This window comes from Camelus ferus, chromosome 3 (assembly GCF_009834535.1).
Source record: "Camelus ferus isolate YT-003-E chromosome 3, BCGSAC_Cfer_1.0, whole genome shotgun sequence".
Lineage (NCBI taxonomy): Eukaryota > Metazoa > Chordata > Mammalia > Artiodactyla > Camelidae > Camelus > Camelus ferus.
Window position 1 is genome coordinate 106,033,100 of NC_045698.1, and position 22,867 is coordinate 106,055,966.

The 22,867-nt window shown below is 47.7% G+C and overlaps 1 protein-coding gene across 2 annotated transcripts; it reads right to left on the reverse strand.

Moving 5' to 3' along the window:
* Positions 1-1,394: 1,394 nt before the first annotated feature.
* CD74 (CD74 molecule) lies at positions 1,395-10,029 on the reverse strand. 2 transcript variants are annotated; one of them, XM_006174648.3, is made up of 9 exons: positions 9,696-9,965; positions 6,170-6,342; positions 5,884-5,957; positions 5,286-5,348; positions 4,462-4,557; positions 4,096-4,183; positions 2,871-3,062; positions 2,305-2,367; positions 1,395-2,031 (listed from the first exon to the last, which is right to left on the reverse strand). In XM_006174648.3, exons 1-9 carry the CDS (start codon positions 9,770-9,772, stop codon positions 2,021-2,023), a joined length of 837 nt encoding a protein of 278 aa, XP_006174710.1. In that variant the 5' UTR covers positions 9,773-9,965; the 3' UTR covers positions 1,395-2,020. The 2 variants fall into 2 exon arrangements, with proteins under 2 accessions (XP_006174710.1, XP_014422896.1); XM_014567410.2 differs by lacking the exon at positions 2,871-3,062 and having other exon boundaries at positions 1,975-2,031; positions 9,696-10,029.
* Between the last annotated feature and the right edge of the window lie 12,838 nt (positions 10,030-22,867).

Sequence of the window (22,867 nt, forward strand, 5' to 3'; positions counted from 1 at the left end):
GTGAACAGACCATCGCTCAGGATTTATTCTTGACTGCGTATCAGGGCTCTGGGATACTGTGGTGAGTGAGACACAGGTTGCCGGAGGAGACTCGAAGTGCCCTGGTGTGCACTGGGGTGGAGGCGGCTTCCTGAAGGAGGTGGTATCTAAGCTAAGGGGGAGCTCAGGCATGGTCGTGGTTGGTTTCCAGATGCTGGGGTAGGACACCGGGCCCCTGGCTTCCTGCATACCCATGCTTCCTGTTTGGGACCAGGAGTCTTCTCTGCAGGGCCTGTCAGTCCCGCAGGCTTGGTCCGAGACCTGGCTCATGCACCTGCAGCCCAACTTCACACGATGCCACCCTGGCCATCCTCCCGGAAACAAAAGAGAGAAGGAGGGCCTTCCAAGTCACCTTTTGAAGTTAGGATGAGCTGCTAGCGGGCAGGCTTTCTCGAGGTAACTAGTGAAGAATAGCTGGCAGGCACAGTAGGAGCAGAAAGGTCAGTTAGAAATGAGTTGTCCTCATGTGTAGGCAACAAAGGTTCTGCAGCGATGAAGGCAAGAAGTGGAGGAACTCAAAAGATGTGTCAGGGTGTTGTCCACAGGGCTTAGTGATGGTGGGCGGTGCGGAGGCCCACTTCCCTGGGTCCAAAGCAGTGCGGAGCGCCTGAGGTCGTGGAGACATCTCTCCGAGACTTTTGGCCTCCCCCTAGAGATAGTGGGAGGTTGTGCAGAAACAGCACTGGGCTGTGGATGTCTGGAGAGCCAGGGTGGCATCTGGCTGCACCCTTGGGGCCCTTGGGCAAAGCCCGTCCCCGGGTAGCCTCTCTCCCCACAAATGTGTTGGTCTAGAGCAGAGGCAGCAGAGCAATGTCTTTAAACTTAGAGATGGAGGGGTTTCACCAAACTTCCTGATTTGGAGCGCCTCTTGAAAAGTCCAGAACTCTGACGACAGGGGCCTCTGCTCCTCCTGGCAACAACCGGCTGGGGCTGTGCAGCCACCCCTTAAGTAGGACAGAGGCCCCCAGTTCCACAGCCCCCACTCCCTGGTGGTCCCGACATGGGGGCCCCGTGTTGTTGCCATCTGTCATCACACTTGTACCATTCTTAGTATAGAAATGAAAATGGGGACGTGAGAAAATGGAAGCTGGACCCACAGAGGCTTGTGCTTAAAGAGCTACGGGCAGGAGCCTGTTTCTTTTTGGAAGTAAAGAATGTTCCTGTGTGTTACACGTGGAAGCCAAGTGTGTCTGTGTCCAATGACTGGAGCACCCCAGCCCGGCCTGGTCCCACGGGCATGTGTTTGGGCTCCCTGGGCTGCATCCTCCCACCTAGACCACAGGGTTCACGGTCTCCAGTTAACCCCCTTGGGGTAACCGAACCAGACCTAACAGAACAGCCAAGAGCTGCAAGCGTTCTACTTACTACCTTTATTTTCACAGCTGTGGCCCTGAGGGCTGATGACAAGCTTGGCTGCGCAGCAGGAACTAGGGGTTGGCAGAAAGTGAGGAGGGGCTGTGGGTGGGGAGGTGGTTCTTCCTGGTGGGGGTGGGGAGAGGGGAAGGGTGGCTCATCCTCCTCTTAAACAGGCTGGAAAGCCGAGGCCGGGGGGGGGAGGGGACAGCAGGAGTGTCCGTTCTGGGGCTTGGGATACTGTTGTCTCTTCTCCCTGCACCTGACCACCTCGTCCACAGGCCTGGATCCTGGAGCTTCATGTTAGAGGCTACTGTGATGTCAGAAATGGGTGTCAGCCTAGTTCATGCTCCACCTCCCTAGGCCTTCTGTCCCTGCTTGTGTGGGGGGCTTTGGGCAGCAGGGCCCTGCTGCATCATCAGTCTAGGCTGTTCTGATATGATTTGTTGTGTCCAAGGATGATGGAGAGCCAGGTGCCAGAGTCCCCTGGAATGAGGCGCAGAGTGGGAGACAGTGTGGGGAGGGGTGTGTAAGGGAAGGAGAGAGGGGCTAGGGTTGTGGAGCAGGGGAGCAGGGAAGCCGTGGCCATGCAGGGCTGGCTGGGTGCTGGCGTCTGCGTCTTCTGTTCTCACAGGATGACTACAGAGAAAGAAGCAGCAGGTTAGGGTCGGAGTCACCTGAGGTCCCTGTCCCTTCCTGCATCCTGTGGCCACAGAGCAGTCGAGGACTCTTCACCCTCCACTGCCCCCTGCTTCGGTACAAGTACTGACCACCATAGCCCCTAAAACCCCCAACCCTGGGCCTCATCTGCAAAATGGACGTTGGAGAATGGCCTGGAGTCATCCACCATGAGAGAGGTGGCCCCTCTGGGGATAACCTGCTGGGGACCGGATTCCCTACAGGGGCCCTTACCTTGGCCCAGATCTGGCTTGGTCACGCCCAGCCCAGAGGACAGATCCTCCATTTCCAGTGGGTCTGCAAAGGAGCAGAAAGTCTACTTGTTAGCTAGAGTCCAGCCCACAGCACCCATTGGTGAGGGGCCTGGGAGGGGCTAATTCTTCCCAGCCTCACCACAGGCCTGCCATCTGGTAGAGCCATTGCGGATGGAAGGATGCTTGTTGGATAACAGCAAGTGCCAATGAAGTATGGCTGGGCAATCAAGTAAGCCAGGCCAAGGAGGGGGTGATGGAATCAGATGGGTGGATCTGGAGGACTCCTGGATGCATGCGTGGATGGGTAAAAGTCACAAAAGGAAGGACTGAAGGATCAATGAATAAGTAGGTAAGTGTGGACATAAGGAGAAAAATAATAGATGCACAAACAGATGAGAAATGCACAGGTGGGTGGATGCATGGCTGAGTGGCTGTTACCCAGGAGTTGCCGCCTTGAGTATCCTGGCCCCGTGCGTGCCAGGAGGGACCTCCTGCCCCTCAGCCTTCCTGGTCCTTCCTGCTCCTGGCGCAGTGGCCACTGCTTACCACTGCAGTTATGGTGCCCGCGGCTCCTGGTGTGGGGGACCTCGGTGCCGTTGGGGAAGACGCACCAGCAGTAGCCGATGCTCCCATAGCACTGGAGCGGCATATAGTTGCCGTTCTCGTCGCACTTGGGCCTGAACGTGCCCGGGTGGATGGCGGGGATGCGGCTGACCTCTTCCTGGCACTTGGTCAGTGCTGAAGGGACAGGCACGATGAACATAGTGTCAGTGGGCTCTGGGCCAGAGTCTCAGCAGAACCAGAGATCCACATGGCACTGCTGTCAGTCTAATGCCTCCTGCCCAAGTGGCTGTACTTCTACCCATTGCACGGATGGGGAAACGGGCCTGGACCAGTAAGGTCCTGGATCAAAGAGGCTGTGTGGCTAATTCATCCCAGAACGTGATTTCTTCTGACATTCAATGCCTGTTGGGGTTCAGAATTGCACCTAAGAGTCTGATTTCTAGAGAAAAGCAGTGGACACCTTGGTAAGTCTGAGTTTCCATTACTGGGGGCATATCTAAGTAGAAGTGGGGGTTACCATGTGAGGGGGGTGTTGTAGAGGGGATTCAGACATTAGCTGGGAGTTGGTCAAGAGAGCATCTACGGTGCCCTCTCTGAATCTACGATGGAGACACTGAGGCCCAGAGTGGAGTGGGCCATTGATCTTCCACTTCTGAAACAGCCCAGAGAGAAGAGACTTGCTCAAAGTTGCACAGCAAAGTAGCACCAGGATAAGAACACAGCCCCTTTAAGGCTTTAGGGCTGAAAATCCTGGTGTTGCCCATGATATGGAAAAACCCCAAGGCTCTCTGATCTGGTACCTGCTGGCTGTATGACCTCAGAGAGGACCCCTCTAAAAGGTGGGAATCATGAGCCCAGCCCCCTCCCGGGAACCCACAGGGGTGCAATGCTGGATGGGGAAGGTCATTGCCATGACTCTTGGGATGTTTTGGGTGGGTTTTGCTTCAGATCCCCTTGCACAGTACCATCCTCCCCAAGGGAGGTTACCTTCTGAAGGGAGGACTCTGTACAGACAGGATGGAGGATGGGGGCTGGGGGCAAGCCATGCCCAGAAAAACAGGCAGGAGAGACGAGTGAGCACAGAGAGAGGCTGGGAGAGTCCTGTGCTTGGATTGGGGAGTGCTCAAAGCCCTACCCTTTGCAGCTCCAGGGGAGCTTGAGGGAGCGCCCAGAAACCCTGCCTCCCCAAAGCCCCCATTCCATGTACCTTTTGTTGGAACCTCAAAGGGCTGCTCCTCCTGTGAGTTCTTGCTCATTTCAAACAAGAGCCAATAATGCATCCAGTTCTCAAAGAGCTAATGGGGATAGAGGCAGAGGGTCAGGCTCAACTGCCCTTTCCAACCCCACCTGACCTTGCCCCTGAGGACAGAAACATGGAGGGCCAGCTTAATGACCCACATGGCTTGGCTGAGGTGGTTTCTAAACTCCAAGCACACTTTCATGTTTGTGGCTTTCGAGGTGCTGGTAAGCTGTCTCCAACTTGTGGAATGGCTTCCCTGGTCACCCCGCCTCTTCCCAGGCCTGCTCTAGACATCAGGAAAAAGAAGGGACCAGTACACGGAAGCCTGCTGACCTTCCAGTTCATGCCGTCCATGGTGTTCTTAAGGTGTTTCAGGTTCTCTGGGAGGCTCCCCTTCAGCTGTGGGTACACCTTCAGGGGGTCAGCCTTCTGCAGGGTAGCAAGGCAAGAAGGAAGGTTAAAAAGAATTTCCTGGTCTTCCATTCTGAGAGGTGGACCCAAGCTGTGCTAAGCTTGCAGCCTACACCTCAGCATATTGGAGCTGGTGGGGGTGGCGGGTAGTGGTACAGGTAATCCGGCTGCACGGCTCCAAGACCCCAGCGTTGGGAGTCGTGAGAACCAGTTCCAGGCCCAATTCTACCAATAACCCCTGGTCGTCTGCGCCTAAGCTCCCTAGTCTTCAGGCACGTAGATGAGATCTTTCAGGTCTCATCTCTTCCAGGAGGACTTCCTTCCAACCCCCTGGCTAGCTCAGGTCCTCGGCCTGTCTTCACAAAGCCCCCTGCACATCCCTCATCACTTGGTCACTTGTCTGTCTCCCGTGCTAGCCTAGGATCTCCACAGGATTGGGAGCTGGATCTGACTGCTCCCTATTGTAGTCCCTGAGCCTTGCATGGTGTCTGGCACAGGGTAGATAGGCAGTAAAAATTTGGGAAGGAAAAAATGAGCTTTGCACCTTGATTTCTCCACCTCAAACACTCAAAAACGCGGGTAGTAGCGGGGCTGAACTTCATGTAATGTTTAAGGGCCACACTTGGCATTCCTTTGCTAATCTGGTGAGCCCGTATTAAATGTCTGCTGTGAGCCAGGCATGGTGTAGACCTTGGAGCGCAGCCTCAACGGGGGCCTGGGGCTTGGGGGTGCATCGCCTCACTCACCAGGAGCAGGTGCATCACGTGGTCCTGTGTCATGTTGCCATACTTGGTGGCATTCTGCATGAGCTGTGGAGGGAAAAAATGGAGAGTGTGAGGTTACCAGCACTGGCCCATGGAGAGAGGGGTCCTGGAGCTGGCAGCTCGGGTCTGGGTGAGAGTCTCAAGTTCCAGATGTTCAACAGGCCCATCTCTGACACTTCCAAGTGTGAGAGCTCGAGCAAGTCACTACCTTCCTGCCTCAATGTCCTATTGGTCAAATCTGCATAAGCTTTCCTGCCCATGGCTTTGTGGACAGAAACATTATCCATATATTTTATCAAGGGCTTTGAGAATAGGAGGGACTGTGAGATGCTCTGGGAAAGAAGAAGCACTTTGTAAATTGTGGCGGGCTGGGCCCTCCCAGGGATGGCCCCAAGAGGCTCTTTCTTCCCCTGCCCCTGGAATTCCTCTTCCTAAGGTAGGCCCAGTCCTCCCCCAGCAGTCAGAGCCCCTCCCCAGCTGGGCTTTCCCTGGGCCGGCAGTCCTCCCCTGTTCCTTGGTATCTGCCTGCCATCCAAGCTGGATAACTCTTCCCCCTCTGCCGCCCTTTGGTTGTCCTTACCTGTGGGCCTTGCATGGGCAGAGCCTGCATAAGCATGGGGGTGGCCATCCGCATCTGGCTCAAAGGCTTGGCAGCTATAGGGGCAGGAGATACAGCATGAGTGTGGCCCCAGTGCCCGGGGAAGAGGGTACTCAGATCTGGGGACCAAGATCTCAGACCCAAATGAGGGCCTGGAATTCCAGACCAGAAGGAGAGGACAGTGGGCCCAGGTGGGTGCAGGAATGGGGGTCTCTGAGGTAAGGGATGGTGGGGGTGAGGGATGTCAGGACAGACAGGGGACACGCACGTTTGGGAAGCTTCATGCGCAGGTTCTCCAGCTGCAGGTTCTGTGAGGTGATAGTCAACTTGTCCAGCCGGCCCTGCTGCTGGTACAGGAAGTAGGCAGTGGTGGCCTGCCCGGCCAGGAGAAGAGCCATCAGGACAGAAAAGCCTGTGTACAGGGCTCCGCGGCTGCACTTGCTTTTAGGGGATGGGAGGAGATAGGTCAGAGGAGAGTCCAGGGGTGTGGCTGCCTGAAGGGCTAGGTGGGAGTCGGGGAATGCATGCCCCCATTTCCAGCCCCTGCCCTCATCTACTCCTAACAAACACACAAGTGCCTATGAACATGCAGCTTGGAGACATTCTCCCAGCCCCGTACCTCCCACCATTCCTGCTCCTACAGCTCTCCCAGGTAGAAATCCTGGAGCCGCCCCTGGGCCTAGGCTGCCTAGAGAAGAGCCAGGGACAAGTGCCCTGTCCGTTTGGGGCCTCAGTCCCTCCTGTGCATTGAGGGGTTGAGATGGAAGGTCTCCCCAGTTTCCCTCTGCCAGGGGGTCTCCTGAGGATCAGGGCTGCTCTCTAGGGGAAGGGGGTTTTCACCCATGCTGCCCACCCAACCCCTGCAGTGAAATCAGGAAAAGAAAGCAACTAGGACCTGGACGGCGGAGCCTGCAGAACACCTGAAAAAGAGAAGTGAGGCCTAGCCATTTTAGGAGTGGGCTCGGGGCCTCTGACAATGCCAGGCTGGAGCAGGGCCAGGCACCATCCTCTCTGGGAGAACATCCTCTGTCCCAAACTCTCCCTGTGCCTCTGATCAAGCCTCGTGCCATTCTCTGGACCTGTTACATGGGTACCTCTCACCTCAGCAATAATAGAATTTGGTGGTCTTTGCAGTAAGATCTGACTGTGACCACAGAAGTGTTCTGAATGGTAACGTCCACTCACGAGGGATATCCACCCAGGAGGGATATCCACCAGGAGCGGGGTGTCTGAGCCTGTATGACCTGGAGAATTTCTCTTGCTCTCTAGACTGGCTGGCTGCACAGGGAGGGGTGGCCCGACCTCAGGGAGCCTTGCAGCTGTTGGCCTCCAATACGGCTTTGAGGGCACAGGTACATGTTACAGTATGGGGGATGTAAGGATCCTGTCCCAGGGCCCTGAGAGTTCCTGACCTGTTCTTCCCACCTACCCCAGGGGTAGGACTATTGAGACCCCACTGGAAATTGAGGAAGAGACTGTACCCTGCTTACTCCAGCAACCAGCAAAGACAGTTTAGGGAACACTGGGGAGAACTTTCTGCCTAGTAACTCATGACAGTAACAGACATGGCTCATTCTCATTGGCTCCTCTCTTGCCAGCCCTCTGTGATTTATGGGTCAAGGCTCAGACCACGGGATAATTATTCTGAAAGAAGAAAGCAGAAACCCCGTGTGGGGAAAAAGAGGAGACCAGACAGGAGGGAAAAACATCCTATTTCTTGGCCGTCCCAAGGAACAGGGGTGGCCTGGCCTCTAAAGGTTGTGAGATGTCCACCCAGGCCTGGGTCTTGCCTGGACTCAAGCTCTACATTCTCTCCCCTTCTGCAACCTCACACCCACTCCAGTCCCAGCTCTGCCTCCCACCATCCCTTCTCTGAACCCGTTTCTCATAAGGCCTGAGGATCTAGAGTCATAGTAAAGATGAAACCACTGGAATCCTGATTCTGCCACTCCCTTAGCCTGGGGACCAGAAGCAAGTCACTTAACCTCTCTGAGTGAGAAACTTGAGGTAAGAACGTCTACTCAAAAGGTTGTTATGTAAAATAAGATCACAAGGTAAAACTCTTGGCTCCATACCTAGCACACAGTTAGAACTATAAGTAACCCTGAGCTCTAGTCTCAAGAGAGTTAATAGTTAACTTTAGCATCTGGTTTCCTTCCTCTTTATGCATCTTGATTGCCAGTCCCTGGTTCTGGATGAGTGCCAACTCTTTGTAACCCCTCTCTTCACTTCCTCCTTTCAGCTGCCTCCTACTTGCGTAACAATTGGCCAAAGTCAGGAGCCAACCAGAACTAGCAGGAATCATGACACAAATGTTGCCAGGCAGAAGTGTTCATGAAAGGGTCCAAAAACAGGCCCCGCCAGTTTTAGAAGCAGTAATTGAACTAAGAGAAAAACTAGACAAGGATTTGACTAGGGGGCACCCTTTCTGTTCACTGAGCCCATGCTGGGTCTGCAACTCACTGGGTGGGCTGAGCTCAGAGGGGACCACCTCTCCTCCCTGCAAACAGTGCCTCTAGAAGAGGCTCGGGTGGCAGACTGAACTCAAACTTTGAAATCAGGCTGGTCCTGGGTTCAAATTCTGGCTCCAGTATTCACTAGTTGTGATAACTTAGGTAAATCACTAACTATATGAGTCTCAATTTTCTCTTATATAAAAATGGGGATATTAAAGGGCCTGACTCTTAGGGTTACTGTGAGTATTAGGATTGAGTTTAGCATTTAGTTATGTGTCTGGCACATAACTAACCACAGTAATTACTAACAGTGACTAAGGACTGGTGACGGGTATAAAGCAAATAAGAACTATTATAACTACTATCATCGTTGTTTTTTTATTATTACTGAGACCCAGAGAGAAACAGTGATTTATACAAGTCACATGTGACAGTAGCAAAACCTAGATGAGAATCCAGACCTCACAAGAGAGCCCTCCTAGCCATGGGATTCCCAGGATTTTCACAGACCAGGCTCTAATTGTCTCTACCTAGTGACCTGTCCTCCAGAATGCGGTTCCTCATAACATCTCTGAGTGCCTCTCCCAAACCCCTTTCTGCCTGGCAACATCTGACATCATACCTGTTAAGTCCCTGTACTTTGCAGATTATTTTGGAGATTGGGGGGTTCGGGGACATTGGGGTAGCTACAGTCTAACCAGCCCCCCCTTTTCCCCAGGGAACCGCATGGATGAGGCCATATTGGGACTGGGGAAAGGTCCTCAGGATGGCTTGCTGGCCCTTTGCTTCAAGGAAGAGGGGCACAAATGTAGCCAGAGCCCCCCTTGCCCTTTCTCGACCCCGACTCCAACATTTCTCAATCGCTCCGGTGATGACAGACATTTCCATCTACTTTACAAGGCACCTGCAATTATAATCCCCTTGATACAAACACGTATACCCATCCATGGTAGTTAGGAGGAAACTCCTGTGATGAGCTGCTTCTACCATTCTCTTTTAGAAACTCTGCTGCTCCACCTAGAATCCATAATATTTTCAAAATCTTGTCCAAAATTTCTAACCTAGGGTTCATGGCCCAGCCTCAGGGGCCCTGTGAACACCTGGATGTTGTGTGAAACTCTAAGGAAGGAGTCCAGAGCGCTCTCCTGATTTTCAGAAGGGAAGCGCACGATGCAAAGAAAGTTAAAATCCCTGCCCTAGAGGAGCCCCCTCATTTTACAAGAGGTAGAACCGAAGCCCAGGGTAGGCCAGAGACTTGCTCAGAATTGCCCAGTTAGTGTTGGAGTCAGAGTCCGAATCTGCACCTCCTTCCACAGCACCTCTCCTGTTCACACGTACCTCTCCGGGGCTGCAGGGCGCTGGCCCAGTATGGGCAGCTGCTCGTGGTTAGAGATGAGGTCGCGCTGGTCTTCCATGGTTCTGGCTTCTGGTCTTCCCCACGCCTCCTGCTGCTGCTGCTGCTGCTGCTGCTGCTGCCTGTGTGTCTGGGACCCTGAGTCACTGGCTCACTTCTTGAAGTTGAGGCTGAGGAGGATTCTGATTTGTCCACAGGAGGCCACTCCGCCCACCTGGTATAAGTGGAAGTGAAAGCCACAAAGCTGGAAATACCCCCCACTCGGGCAAAGCTGCCTTTATGGGGCAGGATAGGGAGGGGGAACTCCCCAGGCAGGTGGAAAGGCCAGCATGCTTCCATTGGCTGCCCAGGGCCCTCATCACTTGTTTCTGGGCAGACCTTTGGGTTCATAAGGCTCTTTGGATGTTCCAAGAAACAGGCAAACGTTCAATCCCTAGACAGGAAATCACTTTGAAGCAAAAAATGCTGAAAATGCTTTGTTTGTCTCTCCTCTCACCCATAGATGAGTGGGCACAGAAAGGGGCTGCTCCTTTTTTTATTATTATTTTTATTGAAGTATAGTCGGTTTACAATGTTGTGTCAATTGCTGGTGTACAGCACAATTCTTCAGTTATATAGAACATACATATCACTTCTTTGTGAACTTAGACAAATTCCTCTCCTCTCTGGCCTCAGTTATGTCATCTCAAAAATGGGGGAGGAAAGTTGGATTCAGTGTTCCCTCTCCTCTCTTCTAACTCAAGCATTTTTTTGAACCTAAGTCCATGCTTCTAAGGCTCTGGTACTATTATTTGCCACCACTTACCAAGCCCTCCCTTGTACCAGGCATTGTACTAATCATTTTACATGCTTTGTTTCATTTCATCTTTACAGTGACCCTTTGAGGACTGTTTTATTATCTCCATTTACAGACAGGGACACTGAGGCTTTGAGAGGTTGCGTGCTTGCCCAGGATCACATGTTGCAGGAATTGGGCTCTTGATGTTAACCACTCTACCTTTCTGCCTCCTGATGCTCAAATTGTGTCGCTCACATTCATGAGAGTGGGCGTCTCTATGGGGAGGGAAGGAGGAGGGACTGGGAAAGGGTACCCAGGGGCGATTTAACTGTTGGCATGTTTTACTTCTCACTATCTGTGGCTCATAGACCATACTTGTTTTTATTAGTCTTTATGTCTTTTGTGTGTTTTAAAATTGTCATTGATAATTGTGTTTTAATTTAAAGACTCTGTGGCTCTAAGATCAATGAGTCTTAGATTTCAGAAGTCAAGGGAGATAGTATGTGTGTTCTGTGGGGAAGGAGAAGAGCTTTCACGCAGCTAGACCTGAATTCCAAATCCCAGGTCAGAAACATCCCAGGTCTAAGACCTGAGCCTGTTTCTCAGCATTTCTAAACTGGTTTTTCCCTTTGTAAAGTAAGGACAATTGTACTAAACTTGCATAGTTGTTATGTTAAATAAGCATACGGCACAGATCCTGGTACCACAGGAGATGCTCAAGAAATGAAACTGTTATTATTCAAATATTTACTAGTAAGATATTTTCTGAATAATCAAGACAAATGAAGTCATACAGCCGCACAAACTTGGGCTGAAATGTTCATAGCACTGTTGTCTGTAATAGCTGAAAACTTGAAACAATTTAAATGTCCATCAACAGGTGAGTGGATAAACAAATTATGCTTCACCCATACAATGGAATACTACTCAGCAACAGAAGGAGTGAACTATTGATACCCACACAACCTGGATGAATCTCAAATAATTATGCTGTATAAAAGAAGCCAGAATTCAGGGGGAGGGTATAGTTCAGTGGTAGTGTATGCTTAGCATGCACAAAATCCTGGGTTCAATCCCTAGAACCTCCATTAAAGAATTATAAATAGATAAGTAAACCTAATTACCTTCCCCCTACACACACACACACAAAGAAGAAGCCAGAACAAAAGAGTATATACTGTACAATTTCATTTAGATAAAATTCTGGGAAATGCAAACTAACTTGCAGTGACAGAAGGCAAGTGAGAGCTGCCTGAGGATTGAGGGAGTGTGGTACAAGATGGAACAAGAGAAAGGGATGACAGAGGGGCACAAAGAAACTTTGGATGTTATAGTTATGCTCGTTATCTTGATGTGGGGCTGTTTTCATGACAGATGTGTGTGTCAAAGCTTACAAAATTGTACAATTTAAATACGTAAAGTTTATTATATGTCAGTTATACCTCAATAGGACTGTTTTAAAAATGGGACTTTTAAAAAAGATTTCTTAAAACATAAGCAACAAAGAAAAATAGGTAAGTTATGCTTCAAAGGACACTATCAAGAGAGTGAAAAGTCAGCCCACAAAATAGGAGAAAATATTTACAAATTACATATCTGATAAGGGTCTAATTCCAGAATACATAAAGAGCTATTATAACTCAACAATAAAAAGACAACCCAGTCTCGGGGGTAGGATATAGCTCAGTGGTAGAGTGCGTGTTTAGTATGCATGAGGTCCTGGGTTCAATCCCCAGTACCTCCATTAAGTGAATAAACAAACAAACAAACAAATAAATAAATAAATAAATAAATAAATAAATACAACTAATTCCTCCCTCCCCCCCAAAAAGACAACCCAGTCTCAAATGGGAAAAGGATTTGAGTAGACCTTTTTCAAAGAAGATATACAGATGGTCAATAAGCACATGAAAAGATGCTCCACATTATTAGTCATTAGGGAAATGCAAATCCAGGCCACAATGAGGTATCATTTCACACCCACTATGATGGCTATAATCAAAAAGATAATAACAAGTGGTGATAAGGATGTGGAGTAATTGGAACTCTTACATATTGCTAGTGGGAAGTAAAATGGTACAGTTACTTTGGAAAACAATTTGGTAATTTCTCAAAAAGTTAAATACAGAGTTACATATGACCTAATAACTCCACTCCTGGATATCGACTCAAGAGAAATGAGAACATATATCCATACAAGAACTTGTACACAAATGCGCACAGCACCATCATCCATCATAGCCCCAAAGTGAAAGCAACTCAAATACACATCAAATAATGAGTGAGTAAACAAAATATGGTATATCCATACAATGGAATATTATTATTAAATAAGTATTATTTATTTAATTCAAAAAAGGATTAATATTATAATAAAACTAATTTTTTGAAAAAGGAATCAAGTACTGGTTCATGCCACAAAATGGATGAACTTTGAAAACATTATGCTAAGTGAAATAAGCCGGACACAAAAGGCTGCATATTCACATAAATTCCATTTATGTGAAATGTCGAGGCTAGGCAAACCATAGAAACAGAATGTAGATTAGCAGTTGCCAGGGGCTGGGGGGAAAGGGGACAGGGAATGATTGTAACGGGTGTGGGGTTTCCTTTCAGGATGATGAAAATATTCTGGAATTAGATAGTGATGATGATTGCACAACTCTGCGGATACATGGAAAACTACTGAACTGTATGATTTTAAAAGCTTGAATATTATAGTATGTGAATTTATAGCCCAACTTAAAAAAAGATTACTTGTTAATGATGGCTAGAACTCATATACCTTTGCTTCCTCTTTCACTTGGCTTCTGTCACTAAAATGACAAAGTTGCCTTTTTCTTTTTTTTAAAGTGTAAATATAAAATTTACAAAGAAAACAGGATACAACAGCAGCAGGATTTTGGAAGCTGGAAGGCAAGTGGATTAGAGGTAGTCCTTAACAGACCCCAGAAAGCTTAATCCTAAACCTGCAGCTAGAAAAGCTGAGGAGCCACCTACTTATATTGAACAGGCTCAGGCACTGGGGTAGGAGGCCCCTGGGTGGTAGTACAGGTGGGGCTAAAAAGAGGATTGGTTGGAAGTCTGTTTATGAAGCAGTTGGATATCCATGTCCTCTCCCTTCCTAAGACTTGAAGTCTATCCCTAGGCCCAGGGCAGGGGATGGGCCCAGTTTGGAAGCTATGAGTCCCAGCCCTCTCCCCCACCCACTTCCCAGAATGCTAGAAGCCAGGCCTTCTCTCTCCAGGCAATAAATTAAAGGATCCTTCTCCAGAGAGCATGACCATCCCACAAGGAATGACGTAAATCTTCTCATCAATGAAACAACACAGCCAGATAACCCTACAGGGAAGCCCTCAGTGAATAAGCCCTACTTATTGGTCACAGGTTCCACATGATTTTTTAGACAATCAAGGCTCATGGGACATCTGAAGAAAACCTCTAATATAAAAGAGAGTAAACAAAACAAATAACCAAACTCCAAAAAAGCACCATGGGGGAAACAAACAGTCATTAATAAACAGCCTTAGGGAGATAAAGGATGATATTGTACCCATGAAACAAGAATAGAAAGCTATAAAGATAGAAGTACTATTAGAACAAAAACCCCACATCTCTTAAAGATTAAAACTACAAAGGCAGATATTAAACAATAAGTAGATAAAAGATAAATTATTTTTAATCTCCTAGAAGGTAAACCAAAAGATAAAAAGAAAAAAATAGAAAAAGTAAGAGAATTAAAGACCAGTCCAGGAGGTCCAAAAGCCAAATATCAGAGTTCTAGAAATAGGGAAGAGAGAAAATACAGGGGAAGATGTCAGTGAAATAATCCAGTACTATTTCCAGAAATTGAAGACATAAATTTCCAAACTGAAAAGGCCCAGTGAATACCAAGGACAAGGTACGAGAATAATTTCATGCCAAGGCATATCAAATGAAGTTTCAGAAAAATAAAGACAGAGAAGATTCCACAGAAAGGAAAAAACAGGACAGATAGAAAGTACCAGGAACCAGAATGACTTTGGACTTCTTAGCAGCAACCTTTGAAACCAGAAGATATTGGGTCAATGCCTTCAAATTTCTATGGGAAAATGATTTATACCCTAAAATGTTTACTGAGCCAAATTATCAAATAGGTATGAGGGCATCATTAAGATATTTTCAGACATTCAGTATCTCAAAAATTTTTCCTTCCTCAGAAAGCTTCAAGGAACACCAAAACAAAAGTGTTCACTAAAAATAAAGAAAGACCTGGGTCATGGGAAACTAAACTTTAACTCACGAGAGAGAACGGGGATCCCTGGGATGACAGTACGGTGAAGTCCTGGGAGTTAAGTAGCAGATCCACACTGGATCAGGCCCAAAGGCTCCTAAAGACATTTCCTCAACAAGACAAAACTGATAGATACCTGACATGTCTGAACACACTGAGAGGCAATTTAGGTCATTTTTAGACAGTATGAGGTTGAATTCTGATAAATTCATAGAAAATTAAGCAAATGAGAAATCAAGACAACTATTAACTCTTGGGAAAACAAAGGAGATGACTAGTCATCATACTATATACTATGCAGCTCAGCTATGAATGGCATTTACATTGTCTTAATATGGTAAACTGTGAATACCGATCTAACTAAAAATAGAGGCATTGGAGAGGATGCGAGGACAGGAAGAGTCACCTAGGGAGACAGAGGAAGAAAGAGGGCTAAATCTTTGTCTTCCACAGTGAAAAGCCAGCCAGAGGTTTAAAACTGAAGAATCAAACAGTAACAATACCAGAAGTCATTCAGAGATACGGAGGTAAATACCAAAAGCATCAGCGAAAAGTGTTATATAAAGTGGCAAGAAAAGGAAGGTGAGGAACTGTTGGTTTTCACAGCCAGCCTTTTAGAAGGATTTGGTTCTCTAGATACGTGAATTTATAACTTTGATACAAATTAAAATTACATTTAAATGAAAACACATGCATCAAAGTCAGTTGATTCTAAGCTGACTGTGATAACAAAATGGCAGTCTAAAGCCTTTTCCTTGTGAAGAAGCTTTAGGCCAAAGCTGAAGATGACCTAAAAGGTCATCCGGTCCTCACCCACAGGAGGCTGAAGATAATTCCAGCTAGAAGGATGGGTTGGAAGACAGCTCCCTCCTTCTCTTCTAATAGAGTAGGAGGTCTCACTTGTCACAGAGGCCAGGACTCAGGCCTGACTAGATATGGACAGAGGGGTGAGACCAGGATGCTGCTAAGTTCTCCTGCTTGGATGACGGAGAAGATGATGTCATTCACAGAAACAAGAAGTCCTTGGCACATTTGAGGAACGGAAAGAAGTACAGTGCGTCTGAGCCTAGTGAGTGAGGGGGAGAGTGGTTTCGGATGCTGCTGCAGGGACAGGCCAGAACAGGATGGTGCAGGCTTGATGCAGCTTAGGTATTATTCCAAGGACAGTGGGAAGCTGGCGGAAGGTGTCAGGCAGGGAGGGGCTGGGGCTGGGGCTGGTTTATGTTTTAAAATGATGTGTGGCATAGAGATTTACAGGGGGCAGGAGTGGGAGCCTGGAGATCAGTTAGAAGCAAAGTAGTTTAGGTGAGAGACGGTGGTGACTTCAGGTGGTGGTGAAGACAGGGAGAAGTGGATGGGTTCAACAGCTGTTTTGAAGGTAGAAATGTCAGGACTTGCTGTGGGAGTGAGGTGAGAGATGGTGCCAGGTTTAGAGCTATACAATGGATGGCGGCATTCACTGAGATGGGGAATTTGGGAGAACACATTCCAGGACAGGTAGACCCCAGAGTTTTGGTCCCGGCTGTATTCTGTGTGACACCTACACCTACATGTAGACATCAAGTAGATGGTTGAAGATACCAGACTGAAACTTAAAAAAAGAGTGAACATATACATTTGTAAGTTGTTAACCTGCAGACAATATTTTAAACCATGGAACCAGAACTCAGCTCTGGGGACCCTCAATCTATGGAGATCCGATGCGGAGCAACGCTGAGCAGTACAGAGTAGTCAGGGAGCAGAAGGAAAATGGGGAGAGGGTGTGATCACAGATCCCAATAACAGAGTGAAGGAGTGTCAGCTGTGTCAAATACTAATGAGAGGACAAGGAAGACAACCGCTGAGAAATGCCCGCTGGACCTGGCCACATGGAGGTCATGAGAGATCTTGACAAGAGCAGGTCTGAGAATTGGGTTGTGAGGTGACCAGGAGGGAAGAAGTGAAGCCAGCATGGAAGGGAGAGCAGAGAGGTGGGGGCAGCCCCTGGAGGATGCAGGTCACGGTGTTCCAGTATGTTTGTCCAGGTGGGAAATACTCAGGAGGAAGGGACTGATAACGCTGAGGAGGAGGGGTTCTGCACAGCGAGTCCCTGGTGCTTCCACAGGGCTGCTCCTCTGTAGCTGAGGGGCTCTGCTGCCCAGCCTCCTCCCCAGGCAGGAGTGGTCCTAGACTGCCTCTCCTCTAAGGCAGCCAAACCTGCTCCCTGCCACTTCTTTTCCTGCTCCCCAGCTCTCCAACCTTCCTACTCAGCCTGGCAGCTTATTTCCCAAATGCTGCCACCAACAGCCCTGTCTGTCCAAAGTATTTGAGGAAAAAGTAAGACTTTTTCAAGGCCTTGGCTCCTGACTTTTTCGACTTGGTGGAGCTCTGTCTCAGCTCTTCGATTGAGTGTAAATTATTTCAAGTATTTTCTCATTGTACTGTCACAATGGCCCCGTGAGTCTCAGGGAGATTAAAAGAGATGTACAAATACTAGCTAAGTGCCAACAAGTGGCAAACCCAGGATTTGAACCCAGGTCCTAGCTATCTGCAGAGGCCATTCTCTTAATTACCATGCCTTACTGCCCCCAACAGACCCCTCACTCACTGTGACCAGTCTTAGTGAAGGCCATGCCTCCTGTAGCCCCTATTTCCAAGGAGATGAATTCCTTCCCAATCTTTGCTTCATGTGGGCAATTTCTACCTCCATTACTCTCCAGACCAGCTTAGTATCAGTTCACTAGTTCTGTCCTACTCAGGAATGATCCTTTTTGAGCATTTCCTCACATCCCTGGGCATCTGCTTAGATGCCTCCAGAGACAGAGCTCACTACCTCCATGAGCAACTGTTCTAGGCAGTAGAATAGTGTGGCAATCCAGAGTGTGGACTTCAGTTGGTTGAATCTCAACTCTGCTTCCTACTAGCATCCTATGCCTCAGTTTCCTCAGCTGTAAAATGGTATTAATAGTAGTATCTACTTCCTAGTATCATTATCAGGACTAAATAAGATGCTGCCTTAAGTTGCTTGGTAAGTGCTTAAGATTTAGCTACTGACACTATCATCATTGTAATTTTTCTGGAGGTAGAGCTACAACTTGCTCCCTATAACCTCCACCCTTTGGGCCTAGCCCTGCCCCAGGGAATTCCACCCTCTTCTGCACTCCTTGCAGGTCATTCCTTTTGTCCTGCATTTCTCAATTTGCATTTTTACCTGATGCCAGATTTCTTTTTTTTTTGCAAGCTCAGTTTGTTCATCACACTAACATGATTTTCCTAAGATCATGACTTCCCCCTGGTTGTTTGCCAGGCACCTCAGTGTTGCCAAACATGTAGCTCGGGGGTGGGACAATGGTAGCTTCGATGCCTCTCGCCTCCTGCCCTCACAGGCCCGCTTGTTTGTTCCCAGGCTTTCGCATTTCCTGGATTTGGATTCTCTGTCAGTGGGCCTCACTGAATGCATATCCTAAGCATCTACCATCCAGGAAGGATTATGTCAAGATGAAGAGCCCAGACTCTAGAGCCAGACAGAGCCAAGTTGAAACCCAGACTCTTCTGCTTACTTGCTATGTGATCTGGGCCAAGAAGCTTCCCTGCATCTCAGTTTCTTTATCTGCAAAATTAGACTAATAATAATCTTGCCTATTTCATAAGGTGCTACCAGGACTGACTAAGATGATGTGTATAAAACATTTGGTATAGTGCCTACCTCAATAAATGTTTGCCATTAATATTCTAGTGCCGTGCTGTCTAACAAGGCAGCCACTGGCCACATGTGGCACATGAAACCTTAAAATGTGGCTAGGCTGATTTGAGATGTGCTGTAACTGTAAAATACACGTTAGATTTCAAAAACTTAGTACAAAAAGAAAAATTTTCCCCCCAGTGAGGGAAAGAGAAATGGTGTATTTGGTTTGGGGGCATGTGATTTTTCAGTCGCCGCACCCGTCTCCTAGAATGTACTTGAGCTGTCAGGGCTCCTGAGACATTACAGAAATCCAGTCTCCTATCTGTGAAGATGGGGTAACTGAGGCCCGTAAGAAATGGGATATATCTAGGGTCACAGAAGTTAATGGTGGCAGAACCCAGACCCCCCCCCCCCCGCCAGCTTGTGGCTTCCTGTCAGTATATTGCCACCTGATGGCCACCTTTGTATGACTGCTACGAGCTCCAGAGCCAGGGGACTCCCTTCAGGAGCAGCACTCTGCTGCCATCTACTTCCTAAGCCTCTGCAGAGACGCAGACAGGGAGGGTCTTCCTCTTTCTACTCAACCCAATTGCGATGAGCTCCAGCCTGCCAGGGGGAAGGCAGCATAGTGACTGAGGAGGGCACAAAGTGTGGCTGGTTACAGACAAGTGCAGGTTTGAATCTCTGCTCTGCCCCTTTCTAGCTATGTGCCCCTGGACAAGTCACTTAACTTCTCTGGCCCTCAGTTTCCCCATATGTAAAATGTGGATAATAACAGTACTTATTTTAAAGCAACGGAACAAGGTAATACCTGCAATTTAAGTCAACATTTACAGCACCACGACTTAACGCACTGTTCCTGGTGTCAGGATACAGAAGTGACCTAAACAGACAAGTCCAGTGGTTCTCCAAGTGTGGTCTCCAGGCTACCAGCACCAGCACTACCTGGGAACTGGTTAGAAATACAAATCTTCAGGCAGGCCTCCATCCCACATCTCCTGAATCTGACGCACGCTGAAGGCTGACAACTGTTGGACTTGGAGACACAGACCTATACATCAGGTGGGGTTAACTGCTATGAATGTGGCAGGTAAATAGCCTGAGAATGATGGCCAGAGGTGGGGCAGGGGGCAGAAACATTAATTGATCTGTGATGATCAAGGAAGGACTATCTGATAAGGTAAGACAGACCTTCCAGCAAAGATCTGAAAGCAAGCATCTAGAGAAAAGGGAATGTCCCCTTAAGATATTTACTGTATAAAATAAGTCCTAGGGCTATAGTATACAGCATGGTGTCTATACTTAGGAACTGTAATCTTTATTCTAATCAACCAAACATCCAGCTAAAAATTGAGACTGCTATTTACAACAGAAGATGAAGCATGTTGGGGAACAACTGTCTCTGTCACACTAAGCTTCTAATGTAACTAGTCTTTGGGGGTCTGGCTTACACTTGTATGCCCCCGATCATGGGGAGATCACTCTCTCAGAAGCAGTTTTATTCCCTTAGCAGCCCTCTTAGAAAACTCTTCTTTACCTGAGGCTTAGATCTCTCTCTCTACAACTCCTACCCACTGGCACCTTAGGACTACGTGCAACAAGACTGCCTGCTCCCTCTTTCAAGATAGAACTTTACCTACTTGAAGTCCCTTATACATCTTCTCTTTAGACAATCTAAGGTCAACAACGCTCCCCTGAGGCCACGTTTTGGGAAAGGTTTTCCAGATCCTGTATTAAGAGGCTGAGGATGCCCATGAAAGTATTCTCCTGGGCGGAGAGCCATGACACCATCACCTAGGTCAATGAAGCTAACTGGAAGCAGAAACAACAGGCAAGATCTCAAATGTAGATGGTTTTCTCCCAAGACTTGCTTTTGTTTCCACTAAGAGACTAGGGAACATTCCTACCTGGGACGTTAAGCCTGATATCTGAACAATATGAAGGTCAAGTTTAGTTCCCTAACCTTGGGGCTGAGAAGCCTTAGCTTAACCTCCTGGCACTGATTCTGTATTTGCCCTGAGGGCCACTCCAGCTTTCTCTGCCTGTAACTCTCTGCTCCCTAGTTCCATTTCATCTTGATTTCCTTTTTCTCATTTCTTTAACTGACCCCTGCGGATTTCCTTTACTTCCTTGGATCCCAGGAATACATGTTTGTTTTAATGTATCCAGGAGCTAGAAAAGCCCTTCAACTATTTAATTGACTAAACTACAGAAGGTAGAAGCCCATTCATCTGTTCTCTTCATGATTCATCAAACACATCTTTACTGAGCCCCTCCTTGTGCAGACTGGGCTGGGTGCTGGGCTGGCAGACACTGAACGAGACATTCTGTCTCTCCCAAAGATTAGTGGGGAAACAGGCTGTTAGAATACAGGGAGACCAGTGGTACCACGGGGAGAATCGGGGTGCTGTGGGAATTGGGTGGAGAAGCACCTTGAGGGGCATCCAGGAAGGTAACTTTGAGAGAGTGCTGAAAAACAGATTCCAACAGGTGAGTGGAAAGTGGTGAGGGAATAGGGGAGAGGAGATACTGAAGGAGCCAAGCTGGGATGGGGAAGCATGGGCAAAAGACTGAAGTCACCAAGAACTGGAAAAGTGAAAGGAACTAGGTTTGGCTTGGGCAGTGAGAGGGTGAAGGTTATGGAAGAGTCAGATAAAACACTGGAGAATCAAGATTAGATTTTAGACTTTAGAGGGGTGGGGGTAAATGAGCATGGGAGTGACATAATCCAATTAATTTTAGATCACACAGCTGCAGTGTGGCTTAGGGATAAACAGGGGCCAGAAAAATAGGGAGACTTGTTAGGAGAGAGGCTGCTTCAGGAACTCAGGTCAGAGAAAGGAGCCAGGAGAGGCAGGGACCATCTCTAGGGCACTGGTTGAGGATGCACTTACAGCTTGGCTCGCCTGCCTAGGTTGGGCTTCCATGGTCTGCGGTCTCAGGCGGGCAACAGTTCATCTAGTTCTGCCCTGTCCACCTCAGTGGCCAATAGGTTGCTACACTCCAACCTAAACTGCACAAATTAGCTCTCCTTGCAACTTGCAAACAAAACCTTGAACTGCTTTCAAAGACCTGGCTGATTGCAAACCTGGTTACCAGGAAACAGCAGGACAAGTTGCAAAGTCCCATCACAGGAAATAAAAAGAATGCTCTAGCAAGCGCCAGGATTTTTCTACCAGGATTCCAGCCAGTTGTCATTCATGCTGCTTGGCAGAACTGAACAGGCATAATAATAGCAGCAGCTTCTTCAGTGCCAGGCACTAACTATGCTCAACACTTTAATCTTATTTAATTCTTGTGATATCCTATGAGGCTGCCATTATTACAGCAATTTTCACCAAATGGCTGAGGTTAACTTGCCTAAGGTTAGAGTCCAAACTCTAGTTAGGTACCACATCCTTAAAAAATAGACAGAAGGAAAGCACCCTCATTTTCACCCCAATAAGTTTATTTTGGAATACTTTGAGATTTACCAAAAAGTTACAAAGGGAGGGCATTTCTGTATACCACCCATCCCATTTCCTCTAATGTTAATATCTTACATTTGTCAAAACTAAGGAACACATGTACATTACTATTGGATTCCAGATTCAGATGTTACGTTTTTGCACTAATGCCCTTTCTGGTCCAGGATGCATTGCACTGTTATCACATCCCTCCTTCAGCTCCTCTGGTCTTAGGTCCTTGCTTTTCATATCTCCTAAATTCAAATGCTGATATGCTGTAGAATATCCTCTAATTGGATGGGTTTTCAGAAATATCAGAGGTTCTTCTCACCTTATGTCAGAGAACTGTCAACATGACCTATCACAAGCGACAGGAACCTTATGGCTAAGGTAGCATGTGACAGTTCTCTCCAGAGCCAAGTTAGCATTTTCCCTCTTCCATATTCTTTTCACATTCTATTTCATTCTTGGGAAAACTGAGTAAGGTTAGCCCTTACTCAAGGGGAGGGAAAATTAAGTTCCACTTTTTGGAAGGGGGAGAGTCTACTTACACTATTTAGAACCTTTTATAAGGATGATTTGTGTCTTGTTCATTTATTAAAATCACTTAGATCAGCACAGATTCATTTTATACGTCAGGTGGTAATCACATTTTTAAGATGAAGCAAGAGATTGATAAAAAAGGACCTGTCTATCATCACAGGGTAGTTGGCAGGAGCCATGGTTAGACCCACCTCTTCAGGACTCTTCCAAGTGGGAAGAGTTGTGAAGTACATGGTCTGTGTATCCAGGAAGTGGAATGTCATTCAGTAATAAAAAGGAATGAGGTGTTGAAACATGCTATGTGAAGACCATGAAGCATTATGCTTGCCTCTCAGCACAGCAGTCACCACCACAGGGCCTTAGCTAATTCTTAGCAGAACACTCAGTACCATCTGGTGCCACTGGGTCCTCGGAGCTGGATGCAAGCTTCCGGAAAGCAAAAACTTTTCTTT

Bases quoted from the DNA above. Each gene is read 5' to 3' on its own strand.
- CD74 (XM_006174648.3), bottom strand. From the start codon at position 9,772: ATGGAAGACCAGCGCGACCTCATCTCTAACCACGAGCAGCTGCCCATA. The intron at 5,958-6,169 runs GTGCGTGTCCCC...CTGCCCCTATAG, and splicing joins GCGCATGAAGCTTCCCAAAC to CTGCCAAGCCTTTGAGCCAG. The intron at 4,184-4,461 runs GTCAGCAGGCTT...TATCCCCATTAG, and splicing joins TGGACGGCATGAACTGGAAG to CTCTTTGAGAACTGGATGCA.